Source organism: Lithobates pipiens, unplaced genomic scaffold (assembly GCF_037356315.1).
Source record: "Lithobates pipiens isolate NorthernLeopardFrog02 unplaced genomic scaffold, aLitPip1_a1.2 Scaffold_8, whole genome shotgun sequence".
In the NCBI taxonomy this organism is placed as follows: domain Eukaryota; kingdom Metazoa; phylum Chordata; class Amphibia; order Anura; family Ranidae; genus Lithobates; species Lithobates pipiens.
Genome location: NW_027507903.1, coordinates 49879741 through 49896309, shown reverse-complemented (window position 1 = coordinate 49896309; position 16569 = coordinate 49879741). Strand labels below are relative to the sequence as shown.

General features: G+C 43.6%; 1 protein-coding gene across 1 annotated transcript in view; it reads left to right on the top strand.

Annotated features, from left to right (window-relative positions):
• Positions 1 to 16159, top strand: part of LOC143962683 (ADAMTS-like protein 5) — a 146550-nt gene extending 130391 nt beyond the window's left edge. Inside the window, exons 12-13 of the mRNA XM_077472047.1 lie at positions 13311 to 13382; positions 13489 to 16159. Of these exons, the coding sequence (XP_077328173.1) occupies positions 13311 to 13382; positions 13489 to 13823 (407 nt within the window). The 3' untranslated portion in view covers positions 13824 to 16159. The remainder of the gene's footprint in view (positions 1 to 13310; positions 13383 to 13488) is intronic.
• The last annotated feature ends 410 nt before the right edge of the window (positions 16160 to 16569 follow it).

Here is a 16569-nt window from a genome sequence, read left to right as displayed (position 1 = left end):
CACCAATCGTTTTTGGCTGATTTCCTATCTTGCTGCTGTGTAGTGGTTGTTGTCTGTGCCCTGACTGCAGTATACACCACTATATTCACCTCACCTATATAGCTAGTGATCTAGCTTTAACCACTTAACAACTGCCCATTGCCGATTAACGGCTTCAGGGCGGTTGTTTAACTCAGAGAGGCCGTTAATTAACGGCCTCCCAGAATTCTGCTCTCGCGTGCCCCGAGGTGTGCGCACTCGAGAGCATCCGTGACCGCCGGGTCCTATAGCGGCCGTTTACCACGTGATTGCTCCGTCAAATGACGGAGTGATCACTTGGAAACAAACCGGCGTCATGTTATGACGCCTGTTCCTACCTCCCCTTTCTGTACCGATCGGTACAGCGGAGGGGAAAGAGATCGGTGTCAGCAGCGATGTGGGCTGCATCTGCAGTGCCCACATCGCTGCTCACCGAATTTAACCCCTCAATTCCCTGCCAATACTCTGCAATACCAGTGCATACTCTGCAGTACCCTGCCATTACTCTGCAGTGCAGTACCCCGCCATTACTCTGCAGTACCCCGCCATTACTCTGCAGTGCAGTACCCCGCCATTACTCTGCAGTGCAGTACCCCGCCATTACTCTGCAGTGCAGTACCCTGCCATTACTCTGCAGTACCCCGCCATTACTCTGCAGTGCAGTACCCCGCCATTACTCTGCAGTGCAGTACCCTGCCATTACTCTGCAGTGCAGTACCCTGCTATTACTCTGTAGTACCCCGCCAATACCCCGCCAATACTCTGTAATACCCTGCCATAAATTGCCATACCCAGCCATACTCGGTGATACCCTGAAATACCCAGCCATAGACGCCCCCCACCCCTCACCGCCCTCCGGTGCTTCTACCAACTCGCCAGTACGATCAAAGCCAGAATCTTTTTTTTATTTTTTATTTCAGGCTTCCCAGCCTAGAGGTGAGATGTGGGGTCATATTGACCCCCCAGATTTCACTGTAAAGAGGACCTGTCACCCCATATTCCTATTACAAGGGATGTTTACATTTCTTGTAATAGGAATAAAAGTGATCAAAAATATATTTTTGGGAAAAAAAATGTCAAACTAAAATAAATAAAGTAAAATGAACAATAAAAAAATAAAATAAAAATTAAAGCGCCCATGTCCCCATGTGCTCGCATGTGCCACACATGTGAGGTATCGCCGAGAATGTTAGAGCGAGAGCAATAATTCTAGTCCTAGACCTCCTCTGCAACTCAAAACATGTAACCAGTAAAAAAATATTTAAAGCGTCGCCTATGGGGATTTTTTAAGTAGCGACGTTTGGCGCCATTCCACGGGCATGTGCAATTTTGAAGAGTGACATGTTTGATATCTATTTACTCAGCATAACTTCATCTTTCACTTTATGCAAACATTGGGCTAACAAGTGGTTAATAATAGAGCTTGCAGTCAGTAGTGTTAGGAGTGCGTGCTGCCTGCGTGCTCTGTACCCAGTACATACCGCTATAATATAGGGCAGGCCCCTACTTTCAAACATCCAACTTACAAACATCTCCTACTTGCAAACGCAAGGAGACAGCAGCAAGTGAGATGAAAAAAGATGGACGACAAAACAAATTATACAGGGGTGATAACCCTTCCCTATGTTTTCCAAAAAGCTTAAAGATAGTTTTTTTGACTGGAGCTACACTTTAAAAATGTACCGGTTGAAAATGACAAACAGATTCAACTTAACACAACAAACCTACACAGTCCCTGTCTTGTTTGCACCGCCTGTATACTGCTGTTCTGAGTATATAGGGCCTGGGGGCCACACGCATTTCCTTTTTTTAATATGGGTACGGGGTTCCCCTAATATGCGTACAAGACCCAAATAGGCTGGTAATGGGCAGGGAGGGCTACCCATGCCATGTTTCTCAATGATTTTCAACCATATTGCAGGAACCAGATATAACATTAAAACCGCAAGCAGTTTTAAATGGTGTTATTTCCGTTTAATGTCATTTTGTGCAGGGACTGTTCTAAACACGGGAAACACGTGGCACTTCACAGGCATACTACAGACACCCCCCAGGCACCATATTTAAAGGAATATTTCACTTTTTTTTTTTCACTTTAATCGTCATTAAAATCAGTGCTCCCGCCAAAACGGTAGTTTTTAAAACTTTTTTTTGCAGTGACCCATGTCCCCTGAGGCAGGAGGCAGGTCGCCAAACCCTTTTTAGGACACTATCTTGCATATTAGCCGTTAAAATGAGCACTTTCCAATTCGAACGTTCGAGTCCCATAGACTTCAATGGGGTTCTAACGTTCGTACCGAACGCGGGGGTCGTTCGCAAGTTCTGGTGCGAACCGAACCGGGGGGTGTTCGGCTCATCCCTACTCAACAGTACAATCGGATTGTTGCGATCATTAAACACTGCCTCCCTGTTCTGTATGCAGATAAAATTCTGTATGATATTTTAAAGCAGGGATGCAGGTTTTCTAGCAGGAAAGCCCCCACTTTAGGGGTGGTTGGTTCCTATATTTGTGGTTTCACCACTTGCAGACAGTGTAAGCCCTTGTACACACGGTCAGAGATTCCAACAGAATGTGTCTGATCGGAACGTTTTGTCGGATATTCCGACTGTGTGTGGTCTACATCGGACTGTTTCCGTCGGAGTATCCGACGGACCAAGTTTTCCAACTTGTTGGTAAAATTTTCAGACAAAATGCTCCGATCGGACATACTCCAATCATGTGTAGAGAATTCCGATCGGACAAAGTGCCATGCATGCTCAGATAAAATTCCTACACCAAAGCTATTGGCTACTAGCGTGAACGTAGTCCCGTTGTAACGAAATAACATCACCACGTCGGATTTTCCGAGAACTTTGTCCGACCGTGTGTATGCAACAGTGTCGGACAAAATCCGTCTGACAAAATCCGACGGACAAAATCCGACCGTGTGTACAAGGGCTAAAAGACACTGAAAAAGCAAGACCATTACCTAATTTTCAACAGGAAAGACATATTCAATAAAAAAAATACGTAGACTGTAACTCAAAAAAGGTTGTTTATGTAATTGAATGTAGTACTTGCGAAATGCAGTATGTGGGATGTACTATCTGATAGGATATCGGAACATTATAATGATACCCTTACTAGCAATGCTAAAAATATTTCAAACTCATCCAAGCACTTTAGAGCAGTTCATGGAGGAAATCTGGATTATTTTTCCTTCTGAGGTTTAGAACAAGTGAAAAGATCTATAAGAGGGGGTGACACACACCGTACCCTGCTTCAACAGGAGGTGTGGTGGAGTAATAAATGAAATACTCAACTTCCTAGTGGAATGAATAACGAAATGGATATCAACTTGTTTCTAAAGTAACAGAGTTTGGTATTGGAATGGTTAATAATCCTTTGTTTCCACAATTTGTCTCCTTTTTCCATCTCCTCGCCCTCTTTTCTTTCTGGTTCCACCAACCTCATATTTTTTTATTATTTGATTTTAATTAGGATGCACTGCCCCTAATTGTTAGACGATTGTAAAGTTTCCTATATAAGCTTGATTTTATTATAACTTTGTATGCTATGAGGAAGACTGCGGCCGAAACGCGTTAGCATTTCAGATGTAGCACAGCTGTTAGTGCCTAAATAAAGGTTTACAAGAAGAAGCATTCGCATTGCTGGCAATTATTTGATGTTTATGGGACATAACAGCCAGTGCACCGATACTTAGCTCATTATCCTTTTATCTTGCGGTAGAGCTTGGGTGAGTTTCTGTCTATAGGTTATTTCTAACACATTGCATGTACACAGCAAAAATTACATCCCAAAATACACTCTACAACTATCAGACCTATCATCTATCACATTTTTTAAGGCTCCTGCGCCTCTTTGTTAGGATTCTGTCCTCCTCAGTTTGCATTTCAGAGCCACTGCTTTCTGCTGGCTTATACTCGCTTTCCGAGGCGAGAGAGTTCCACACTACTTTCGTCTGACATATTCTGGGGTATATGGAAAGCCTCTTCTCTGCTGAATAATTTTTTAGCCATGTTGACAGATTAGTGGGACAGATGTGTCACAGATGTAGATCACTGGGACAGATGTGGCAGATGATCCTGGATAGATGTGTGACAGATGTGGATCACTGGGACAGATGTGGCAGATGATCCTGGATAGATGTGTGACAGATGTGGATCACTGGGACAAATGTGGCAGATGATCCTGGACAGATGTGTGACAGATGTGGATCACTGGGACAAATGTGGCAGATGATCCTGGACAGATGTGTGACAGATGTGGATCACTGGGCCAAATGTGGCAGATGATCCTGGACAGATGTGTGACAGATGTGGATCACTGGGACAAATGTGGCAGATGATCCTGGACAGATGTGTGACAGATGTGGATCACTGGGCCAAATGTGGCAGATGATCCTGGACAGATGTGTGACAGATGTGAATCACTGGGACAGATGTGGCAGATGATCCTGGACAGATGTGTGACAGATGTGAATCACCGGGACAGATGTGGCAGATGATCCTGGACAGATGTGTGACAGATGTAAATCACTGGGACAGATGTGGCAGATGATCCTGGACAGATGTGTGACAGATGTGAATCACTGGGACAGATGTGGCAGATGATCCTGGACAGATGTGTGACAGATGTAAATCACTGGGACAGATGTGGCAGATGATCCTGGACAGATGTGTGACAGATGTGAATCACCGGGACAGATGTGGCAGATGATCCTGGACAGATGTGTGACAGATGTAAATCACTGGGACAGATGTGGCAGATGATCCTGGACAGATGTGTGACAGATGTGAATCACTGGGACAGATGTGGCAGATGATCCTGGACAGATGTGTGACAGATGTGAATCACTGGGACAAATGTGGCAGATGATCTTGGACAGATGTGTGCGCAGATGTGCACTGGGACAAATGTGTGCAGATGGGCACTGGGACAGATGTGTACTGGGACGCGTGTGCCAGATGTTCACTGGGACAGATGATTTTATTGGGACAGATGTCTGTCAGAATTTTTTTTACTGTGTGGGGACACTGAGATAGGAAACTGAGTGGGGACACTAGCTGGGAGATCAGTGTGTAAAAAGCTGTAAAAAACAATGTATACACACTGATCCCTGGCTCGCAGCACAGATCCGTTCTCCTCTTCACTGACAGGCTCTGTGTGAGAAGGAGAGCTGATTGCCTGGCAATGGCTTTCTGTTTACATTACATGATGGCTGAGATTGGATACTGTCATCATGTGATCAGTAGGGCCGATCCGAGATACGGCCTGTCTGGGGGACACGAGTGCTTCGGGATCATGCTGCTGCGCGATCCCGCTCCTTCTGAGGGACTTTCAAGAACGTCCACTCAGAAGGATGAAACGCCCACCCGGCTTTTTATATGCAGTGGCTGGGTGGGAGGAGGTTGAAAATGTAAGCTGGAGTTTAGCTTTGACCACTTCAGCCCCAGAAGAATTTACCCCTTCCTGACCAGATCACTTTTTGCGATTCGGCACTGCATCGATTTAACTGAAAATCGCATGGTCGTGCGACATTGCACCAAACAAATTTGATGTCCTTTTTTTCCCCACAAAAAGAGCTTGCTTTTGGTGGTATTTGATCACCTCTGCGGTTTTTATTTATCTATATATATTTTTCTATAAAAAAAAAAGCGTGTCAATTTTGAAAAAAACACAATATTTTGTACTTTTTGCTATAATAGATATCCCTATTTTATTTTTTTTAAAAAGCTAATTTTTTCTCAGTTTAGGCTGATATGTATTCTTCTACATATTTTTGGTAAAAATCACAATAAGCATATATTGATTGGTTTGCGCAAAAGTTATAGCGTCTACAAAATAGGGGATAGATTTATAGCATTTTTATTATTATTTTTTTTTTACTAGTTATGGCGGCGATCTGCGATTTTTTTTTTATTTTTTATTTTTTTTTATCGTGACTGTGACATTATGGGGGACACATCGGACAATTTTGACACATTTTTGGGACCATTGGCATTAATACAGCTATCAGTGCTATAAAAATGCATTGATTACTGTAAAAATGGCACTGGCAGCGAAGGGGTTAACACGAGGGGGCGATCAAGGGGTTAACTGTGTTCCCTGGGAGGTGATTCTAACTGAAGGGGGAGGGGACTGACTAGAGAAAGTGACGGATCGTGGTTCCTAGCTAATAGGAACACACAATCTGTCACTCCTCTCAGAACAGAACAGGGAAGTGTGTTTTTACACACACTCGTCCCTGTTCTCTGTCTCCTGCTCGCGATCACTCGTGGCCAGCTGTCATCGTGACTGTCGGCACCCCAGTTGTGCAGCAGGTGCGTGCAACTGCTATCCCGGCCCCGCAAGCCAACTTATAGCTATGACGGCTCGCTCAGTAGAGCCAACCTGCCGCAGTATAACTGCGGCGGCTGGTCGGGAAGCAGTTAAAGGGATTCTAAAGGAAAGATTTAAAAAACAAACAAATATGTTATGTTATATTTACCTGCTCTGTGTAATGGTTTTGCACAGAGCAGCCCCGATACTCCTTTTTTGGATCCCCCATCCAGCAGTCCTGGCTCCTCCCCCTTGGTGAGTGCCCCCAATTGCTACGGGGGTACTCGAGCAGGCTTGCTCCCAAGCCATGCTCTGTGTGTCCATTCACACACAGAGTGCAGCTCTGCCCCACCCCCTGCTCTCTCCTCATTGGCTCACTGGCTGTGATTGATCGCAGCGGGAGCCAATGGATTCCACTACTGTGTGAGCCAGTGAGGAAAGAGAGACACGGGAGAGCTGCTGTTCCAGTACACAAAGCTGGATTGATTATTGGACTTGGGTAAGTATAAGGGGGGGCTTAGGAGGGAGCTGCACCCAGAAGGTCTTTACTTTAATACATAGAATGCATTAAGGTAAAAGACCCTGAGCCTTTAGAACCACTTTAAAGTGTAAGTTCATTTCATCTTTACAGAAAAGCTGTAAAGTGAACTTACACTGGATTCCCCCCCATCCCCCCCCCCCCCCGGGTCGGTCCCTCTGTACCAGAGTCACCGCTTCTCTGGGGATTTGAAATCCCTGTGGCTTGCTTAATCCCCTATTTCAGCATGCATGGATAGGAGGCATTCTAATTAGTCCATCCAACACTACCCTTCCTCTATATTAACAATTCTGTTGTCCAAGGGTGGCTCTCTTGCTCCCCCAGTGGTGTGGAGTCACCCTAACACAGGAAGTGGGTTACTATCCAGATCTCCAGGTAAAAAAGGGGGAAAAATAGAAAAGGAAAGTAATGCAGCCATCAAATCTAAGAATCAGTAAGCTGCAATATATTACATATTTATTTTTGGATATAATGCCGCTTTAATTTCAGGTTTAATGATGCTCAGTGTTGACAGTAGCAATGGATGTGCAGTTTGTTTCTGTTTTGGACTTTTGCTTTTTGCTAATTCTGCCGTAAAAATTGAAAGCCCATTTTTCCCTCATAGTTTCTGCTTGGCTGCCAGTAAATGTTACCTTTGATCTGTTAACAGGATATCATTTCAGGAGTGGCAAAGCGAAGATGCAAAAAAATTTATCTGGAAAAAAAAAAAATGTCAGGATGTCAGCTATTTGGCAAAAACATGCTGGCATAGTGCCAGCCTCACATTTCCCGAGCGGGGTTGTATGGTGAACTCCCACCAGTGTGGAAAGGAATGGGGTGTGTGATCATTCACAGCTTTGTTTTTTTAGATGATACTGTAGCAGACTGATATGTGGTGAACACGAGCTATATCAGAGTCTCATTCTCTGGAGGCAGGAACACGGCCTCACAAGTGTCTGATTTTATCTCTGTGTACCCTGCTGGAAGAGATCCTGTAACGCAGAGATATTAATGGTGCCTCCGCTTTAGTCCCTAGGTGAACTTTCCATTGTTATGCTTGAAATCAAATATCTTCAGTCATCACAGATTCATATTTTTAACATTGCAGCAAAAAAAGTTTCAACATTCGACTTCCCGCTGCTCAAAGGGCATGTTCTTGCTCACAGTCAGAGGGTATACACCAGTGGTTCTTAATGGCTTTGCTCAGGACCCACTAACAGGCCAGATTTAAAGTATAACCTTGGGGGAGAGGCAGACTAGAATATGGCAATCACTGAGAAGCAGATGATATCACATGTGATGTATTTGATTTATCTTGCAAACCTGGTCTGTTGGTGGGTCCCGAGGACACAGGTTGTGAACCACGGGTATACACGCTTGGAGACTGGTTATTACATTTTTTTTGGTATAAAACGCTGAACCAGCATACATTTGACCAGGGCATCTGTCCACTTCAAAATGGATCTTCATGATAGTCTTTGTATGGTGTACAAACTACCAACAGACTCTTGCAGCCCTCCATCGGGAGTCTCCAGTACAAGTTATACTATGAAGCATGCAATGTTTATTGATGATGGCTTTAAATTAGTTTAGAAACAGTTTACATTTCTTAAACAATGGATATTTATTAACCAGTAGGTTCTATTTCACATGAGCATTCTAGCTGTCCATTTTTTTTACCCATGATTATACATGTTCAAAACAGACAGCAGTACATTCTTATGGGTATCTGTCCACCACCAGTGGACTTGAATGGAATAAGTTTGCATTTAGGTCCACCTTTACTGACCAAACTGGAGGTGGACAGATGTAGGTGGCCACAAGTGCAAAGGATAAGAGTCCAAATGAATGTATTGGTTTACAAAAACAGCCAATACATTTCAGGGGCCAGAAATGTCCCCATCATCAGGGCCTCAGTTAAAAAAGGAACCTTGAAGTGATTGTAAAGGTCTTCTTTTTTTTTTCCTTTTTTTAATAACAAATATGTCTACACTTGCCTGCTCTGTGCAGTGGAATTGCACAGAGCAGCTGCAAACGTCCCCTTTGTGGGCCTCCCCGCTGGTGCTCCTGGCCTCTCCCCTCTGTCAAGTGCCCCCATTAGAAGCCACTTCCCATGGGGACATACCTGCTCGCACCTGAGCCCCATTGCTGCGTCCATTGACACAGACAGTGGGACTTAGCCCCACCCATGCTCACTCGTCACAGGCTTTGATTGACAGCACTGGAAGCCAATGGATCCTGGTGCCCCAGCAAAGCCAGAGAGACCCAGAAGTGAGGGGAGAGAAGATCTGCAGACGTGCACAACACTGAATAAAATGAGGGCTGAGGTAGGTAAAGGGGGGGGGTGAGGGTGGGTGATGCTGGCACCTAAACATTTTTTACCAAAGTGGTTGTAACCAGCTGGTTCCTCCTCTCTGCCAGTCTTGCAGAAGCAAGGGGTGAGGTTGAGGTTTCCCTGCTGACATCAGTGGGACGTGGGGAGGAGAGGAGAGAGGAGACACAGCCGGTCATGTGATCGCCGGGAGCTGCCGTGAAATACGGATGCATTAAGGTGAAAAAACACAAGGGTTTACAACCCCTTTAAGTATAATCTGTACTTAAAATCTGTATGGAAACCTTATTTGCATTGTTTTATCTCTAGAGGCGATTGTAAAGTGTCTACAGTTTGCGTGTTAACTCAGGCATATCTGGTTACTAGTGCTGATAGCTGTGGTTAAGCCTGCAGGTAGATTGCTGGTAAATTCTTTAAAGTGGGGCTAAGGTCCGGTTCACACTGGTGCGACATGCACTCCTACTTTGAGAGCACAACAATTTACACCCCATTAAGTGCAATGCAACCATTCTAATAGGAGCAACTTAGTAAAAGATTCCTGCAGTATTTTTGGTGCGACTTCGGCATGACTTGCATTGACTTCTGTTAAAGAAGTTGTGGCAAAGTCGCAATGGGATGTCGGCTTTAACCTCTAGAGGTCCACGCTATAGCCGAATGACGGCTACAGCGTGGACCTGCTTTGCCGGGACGACATCAATAGACATCGTCCCGTGCACGAGCGGCCTGCGTGCCCCTTGAGGGGCGCGCACGGCGTGCTCTGTGATCAGCGAGTCTATGAGACTCGCCTGATCATAGATCGAAGCAAGGGGTCGATCCTGACCCCTTACCACGTGATCAGCTGTCAGCCAATGACAGATGATCATGTGATCGCAACAGAGCCGGTAATTGGCTGTTTTTCCTCCTCGCGCTATCAGAAAAAAAAAAGCCGATCACCGGCAGCCGTGAGAGGGACTTCAGTCACGGCCAGATCATCAGTGCCCATCTGCCCCCTGCCAGTGCCACCTAAGTAGGGGAAAAAGTGAAACTCATCAGTGCCACCTATCAGTGCCCACAGTGCCACCTATCAGTGCCCACAGTGCCATCTATCAGTGCCCACAGTGCCACCTATCAGTGCCCACAATCTGCCGCAAAAACAGTGCTGCACCTCAGTGCCACATACCCGTGCCCATCAGTGTCATCTACCAGTGCCCAGCAGTGCCGCCCATCAGTGCCCAGCAGTGTCACCTATCAGTGCCACCTATCAGTGCCCATCAGTCCCATCTATCAGTGGTACCCATCAGTGCCCATCCATGCCACCCATCCGTGCCACCCATCCGTGCCACCCATCCGTGCCACCCATCCGTGCCATCTTATCTGTGCCCATCTTTGCCCATCAGTGCCGCCTTATCTGTGCCCATCAGTACTGCCTTATCTGTGCCCATTGGTGCCACCTTAACTGTGCCTATCAGTGCCCAACAGTGCAGCCTATCAGTGCCCACCAGCGCCGCCTCATCAGCGCATTTCAATGAAGGAGAAAAATGACCTGTTTGCAAAATTTTATGACAAACTATTAAACTTGATTTTTTTTTTTTTTTTAGTTTGCATCTTTTTTTGTTTGTTTAGCAAAAAATAAAACTCCCAGCTGTAATTAAATACCACCAAAAGAAAGCTCTATTTGTGGGAAAAAAATGATAAAAATTTAATTTGGGTACAGTGTTATATGGCTGCGCAATTGTCATTCAAAGTGCATCAGCGCTGAAAGCTGAAAATTGGTCTGGGCAGGAGGGGGCTTTAAGTGCCCAGTAAGCAAGTGGTTAAAGTCGCATGACTTTGAAGTCACGGCAGTGTGAACTGGGCATAAATCCTCTCCTTTACGGCCAAGGAAGCTCCCATCTTATCTCAGGAATGGTCAGCAGAGTACAGACCACCAGACTGACACACTACACTCTGGTACTGTGAGCTGCCTATATGCACGCTGTCTGCATGATTTAGACCTCCGGGAGGCTCACCACTCTAACATATCTGCCCACATCATGTAACACCAGCCCAGGGGACCCCAAGGCACTGAATGTCTAGTGCAGCCCACATCTGGATGCCGGTCAACGGGTGAGGATCAGGTTGAAGGGTCATACCATCACCATCTATTTGTGTGCTGCAACGAGTAAAGACTATTGCAGCAGGAGGACGACTATTTCCCTGAGGCTATACCATCCATCCAGTCCACTACTTCTAAACATACAGACCAAACTCTGTTCAATAAGGCTCTGAGGAAGAGGAAAAATCCTTGAAACGCATCAGTAAATTACTCCATCTCACCATCCCATGAGATATGGGTTTTGTTTTATGACCTCTTAGAGGAATTTTGTGATGTTATTCAAGATACCAAATGTGAGTATTCCACTTCTGTTTTTTAATAAAACGTTTTACCAAGGATAACACACCAGGCCACGTGCCTTTATCTTTATTTCCATGCTTTAGTTCTTTGAACTCCCCCTAGTTGGCTAAGGCAGCGGGGCGTGCAAAATCCATCCAGTAAGCACGTTATGGAACTACAACATTTTTATCTAGGCCCTCCGCACAGCGCAGGAGAGATTTTTCATTTGACGTTGCCCTCCTATCTCTGTTTGATCCATAAGTGCCATGGTGCTGCACATGTGATCGGTTATGACTAAAGCCATTTGATGGCTTGACAGTTCAAGTGAGAGCAAAAACAATTGTGACAGTTATCATTTACAGAATGGTTTGAATGTAACTGTTTTGAGAAACCTTTTAAATTGATGGTTCTAGTTCCACTTTAATTACAAGGGTTTGAATTTTATAAGATTTTGGAGGTATGCCGGTCATTTTTTATTTTTTTTTGCGAACATATATTAATTTATACATTTTGTAGAAATAAACTGACTTTTGTAAGTGGCTGTAATGTAAGAAGTTCACATGGGGGGACAATAAGCTATAAACGCTATGAAATATGCCATAAAAAAAACTGTGAAAAGCCAGTTAAGGAAGCAGCCATTCCATGATTTCTGGAATTGATCATCATTTTCTTCTTCATTTCCTCAGAGTTTACAATCAAAGATAAGTAATTGCCATCTAAGGCCTCACAAATAAATTTTCCTAGATTCCCTTAAAGCATGTGGGCCTTATCTTTTGCGCTAGCACTCTATTGCAGATAATAAGCAATGCTTCTTTGTCATTTAACCTTGTTGCTCCCTGCCAGTACCTTCTATGTTTAACCATATGCAATATTTAGTCTTGCTGACCAATAAGAAGACCTAGAGAGAGGGATAAGACAAATATTGACCATTGAAGTTGTGAGTAATGGTTGCGTAATCTACACTTGGATGTCAGAGATACACAAGCACTCTAAAGATAAGGTGACCATTGGATACATATATTGTAATGTGAATTTGTGATAGATATTTCTAGTCAGTAAAATGTTATTGACTATGGGTGGAGGCTCCAAATAGAGTTTTTGTTTGTGTTTGAGTGTCCTTTGTACGGTATCCCATGTTTTATTCATACAGCTTGTAATTAATCAAAAGGTAACTGTGCAGTTTAATCATTTAGTTTTGAACAAAATGACTGATCTTCTGTAGACCTGAACATCTATTGGAGGCTATAAGCCCTTGTACACGCGGTCGGACATTCCGACAACAAAATCCGTCAGATTTTGTCCGACGGATTTTGCCCGAAACTTGTGTTGCATACACGCGGTCAGACAAAGTTGTTGGAAAATCTGATCGTACGTAATGTGATGACGTTATTTCGTTACGACGGGACTACGTTCAGGCTAGTAGCCAATAGCTTTGGTCTAGGAATTTGATCTGAGCATGTGTGCCACTTTGTCCGATCGGAATTCTCTACACACAATCAGACAAAGTCTGATCGGATCATGTTGTCGGAAAGTTTTATAGTCCAGCTCTAAAACTTTGTCCGTCCGATATTCTGATGGAAACAATCCGATGGAGCCCACACACAGTCGGATTATCCGACAACACGGTCCGATCGGACATTTTCCGTCAGAATGCCCGACTGTGTGTACAAGGGCTAAGACATCTGTAATAATTTGATGTTGAGTGTGTATAAGTTTTTAACCTTTTTAAGGCTAAAAATATAACCTGGTTTACTCTCTCTAATTGCAGACAAATGTGGAAAATGCCGGAAAATCAAAGGAAGGCAAAATAAAATGAAGCAATATTGTCAGAAGGACTTTGGTAAGTCAGCATCATTTCTTTTCTAGCTCTGCCAACAGACATGCAGGCCCTGCTCGGCTGAAGCTTTAGTGATGAACATTCTTTTATGTTTGCTTGAAATGTGCAGTGTTCCGAGGAAGAATCATCAGCAAGAAGCTAGTGGGGAAGGAGACACGTTATGATGTGCAGGTGGTTATGACGTATAAGAACAAGTTCCCTATTCTGAGAAGGGAATACATCTGGGTTCCCAACGCCTGTGATTGTCCCAATCTGCTGGAGAAAAGGGAGTATATACTGATGGCCAGGAGACATGTTAACTATGAACACACTCTAAACCGAATATTGCTAGAGACTCACAGCTTTGTGCGCCTATATAGACCAAAGGAGGACAAAATGCTCCGAGATCTTGACCAAGAATGTGCCAAGTATGGATACCAAATCAGCCAACAGCAGAACCAGTAATGCTTGTGATAAGAGGACAATGCGACCAGGACAGCTGATGATAACAGTTCTTAACTAATTGTATTGGTATGGGCTGTTTTTTTGCATACAGCATATTTGAAATATTATCGGTCCAGTTATAAAGGTGGGCATAATGTACTATTTAATAACTGCTGGTGCTAGAATGAATGACATTGTATCCAAAGGAATGTGGAGCTAATCTGCTTAATAACAAAGTAAAAGCCATAAGGAGAGCTACATTACCAAGGAAATTAGAAAAGTTCATTGGTTCACGTCAAGCCAAGCAAACCAAATAGAAAAAAATATTTTTGTTACACATATGTTCACATATTATCTATAAATCCATATTATGTACGTGTGCGTGTATACCTACACACATGAATAACAATGCTGAATTAGGTGTGACATTGCTAAAGAGCAGTTTGAGCGCATAATTGTTACCAATGATCCTTTTATCCAGGGCAAAGTTCAACTATGCTTAGAGATGTTGCCCCCTTGCCCATTAATGGCAAAGCGACAGTCTATGCATAATGCCCCCCACCCCTCCCCTCTCAAACTTGGTTGCCAATCCAGTGTGGATCAGCTGCTTCTTCCTCCATCACGAGCACCATAAAAATATTGGTTGTGAAATCTCACCCCTGCCTCATGGATAGGTCTGAGCACTGCATCATGAGAAAGGGTCACCAGCTGCGCTAGGTATCCAGCAGCACCAGATATTTTTGCAATTGTGGCCACAGAAAAAGGAGAGCTAAGGAAGCACTAAAGAGGTATATATAAAGTGTTCATAGGTTGGGCTTTACACAGACATTGCCACTTTGCCCTAAATGAACAAGGAGACAGTGGGGGTTATTTGCTAAAACCAGAGAGTGCAAAATTTGGTGTAACACTGCATAGAAACCAATCGGCTTCCAGGTTTTAATGTCAATGCTTAAATGAACAAGCTATTAGAGGCTGATTGGCTACCTACCACGTACAGCTGCACCAGATTCTGAATGCACCAGTTTTAGTAAATCTCACCCAGAGTCTCTCTAAAATGAACCGGAAAATATGCAGCCACCTTGTGATCTTCAAATCTGTGCAAAGCCCATTGGATTCTAGGTCAAGACTATATGTAGTGCCTCATCTTCTTTCCAAGCCAAAATTAAGCATTGCCCTCACCCTTGCTTACTTGGGTCTGTCATTTGAGAGTAAAATTATGACTTATCATTTCAAAGGGGCAAGATTTATCTCAGCTTGGAGAAAAGTGTGCAGTCTTGGCCTTGAATCCATGCACTCCATACAGATATAGGGGTAGATACTTCAGGACTGTTAAAACTTTTTGACTAGGTCAGGATCAGTAGGTTGTGACATCATCAGCCCTCCACATCCAGCAACCTCACATGTTAGGCCCAAATGAACTATGTAAAGTCAAAATCCTGGAGTTCAGCTCTAAGTGAGACAGTCCACTTTGTTTACCTTAGTATGAGTTTTTGAATTCCAAAGAGTTCTCCACTTGAAAGAAGAGTAGGTAAACATCCTCATATCTGTGCTGTCTGACCTCTGCTTTCCACTCTTGATGTATCACTAGCCGGATTCAAACTTCTGGGGCAGGTTTGAAAGTAATTGATGGTTGTGAAAAACCTCCAATGCATTAGACTCTTGTTATGTGAGAGATAGCAGAGAGCCTACAAAGTGTTCATGGGACTACCTCTACCACAGGTGACAAAGGTATGCAGCCTCATAGAAATGCCAGACACCAAGTTATTCACTTTTAATGTACAGGTACTGTTTGGTGTAGCATCATGGTTTTTATATTGAATGGATCTCTCCTTTTTAAATACAATTCTACCTTTTTACTAACCCCTCCAGCTGCTTACCGTACTTACTTTTTTGTGCTGTTGCCACCTCCTCTGGTTTTTATAGCCCTTTGGATTAAATTCTCGTCAACGCTGGCTGTGACTGCACATTTGGTCACCATTGACTTTAACTGGGCTGAAAATGATGGAGCGGGCCACAGCCCTGCCAAGGTAAGTAAGCAGCTGAAAGGGGAGAGGATGGGTTAGTCCAGTTTCGCTTAGGAAGGCCAGAGGTCAGTTGGGTTAGCATAGTGTTTAACAGGTAGACCTTTAAGGTTGCAAAGGTTTTCTTTAGAACAAAACCTGCCAACCTGTACATTTTACCATTTGAACCAAATGCAGTTTCTAGATGTCATATTTTTACATGCTATATTAAGATGTATATTAAGCTCTATATTTATATGAAAAAAAAAACAGAGAAATGCATCTGCAGTATGCATAATTTATTTTCACATGCTTTGGAAATGAAATTTCACTTATAAATGCAACAAGTCATGTAAACGTGTGTGAGTCCTTATATTTATACAAGGTATTATGAACAAAAAGTGTATGTGAGGTTTGGTATGAATGAGATTGTAAATTTGGGATATGTTTACAACACATTTATTAAAAATAATGAACAAAAACAGAATTTGTCTGTCCTGACATCTTCCTCCTTTTGGTGCACAACACAATATGAAAGATACATGTAAACTTCTTTCCTATGGACATCTATCATGGGATCCACCTAATCCTGTATAGCACATCTTGTCTGAGCTGTTAGTGAGAGATTTACACAGAAGGGATTCAGTGCCAAGACTCTTGCATTCAGAAGTGTACAGTGTCTATAGGTAATGAATGGTTATCTAATCCCATCAATATCAATGGAGTCTCCTAATGATTGGAAGGTTTATGGGACATCACAGACCTCA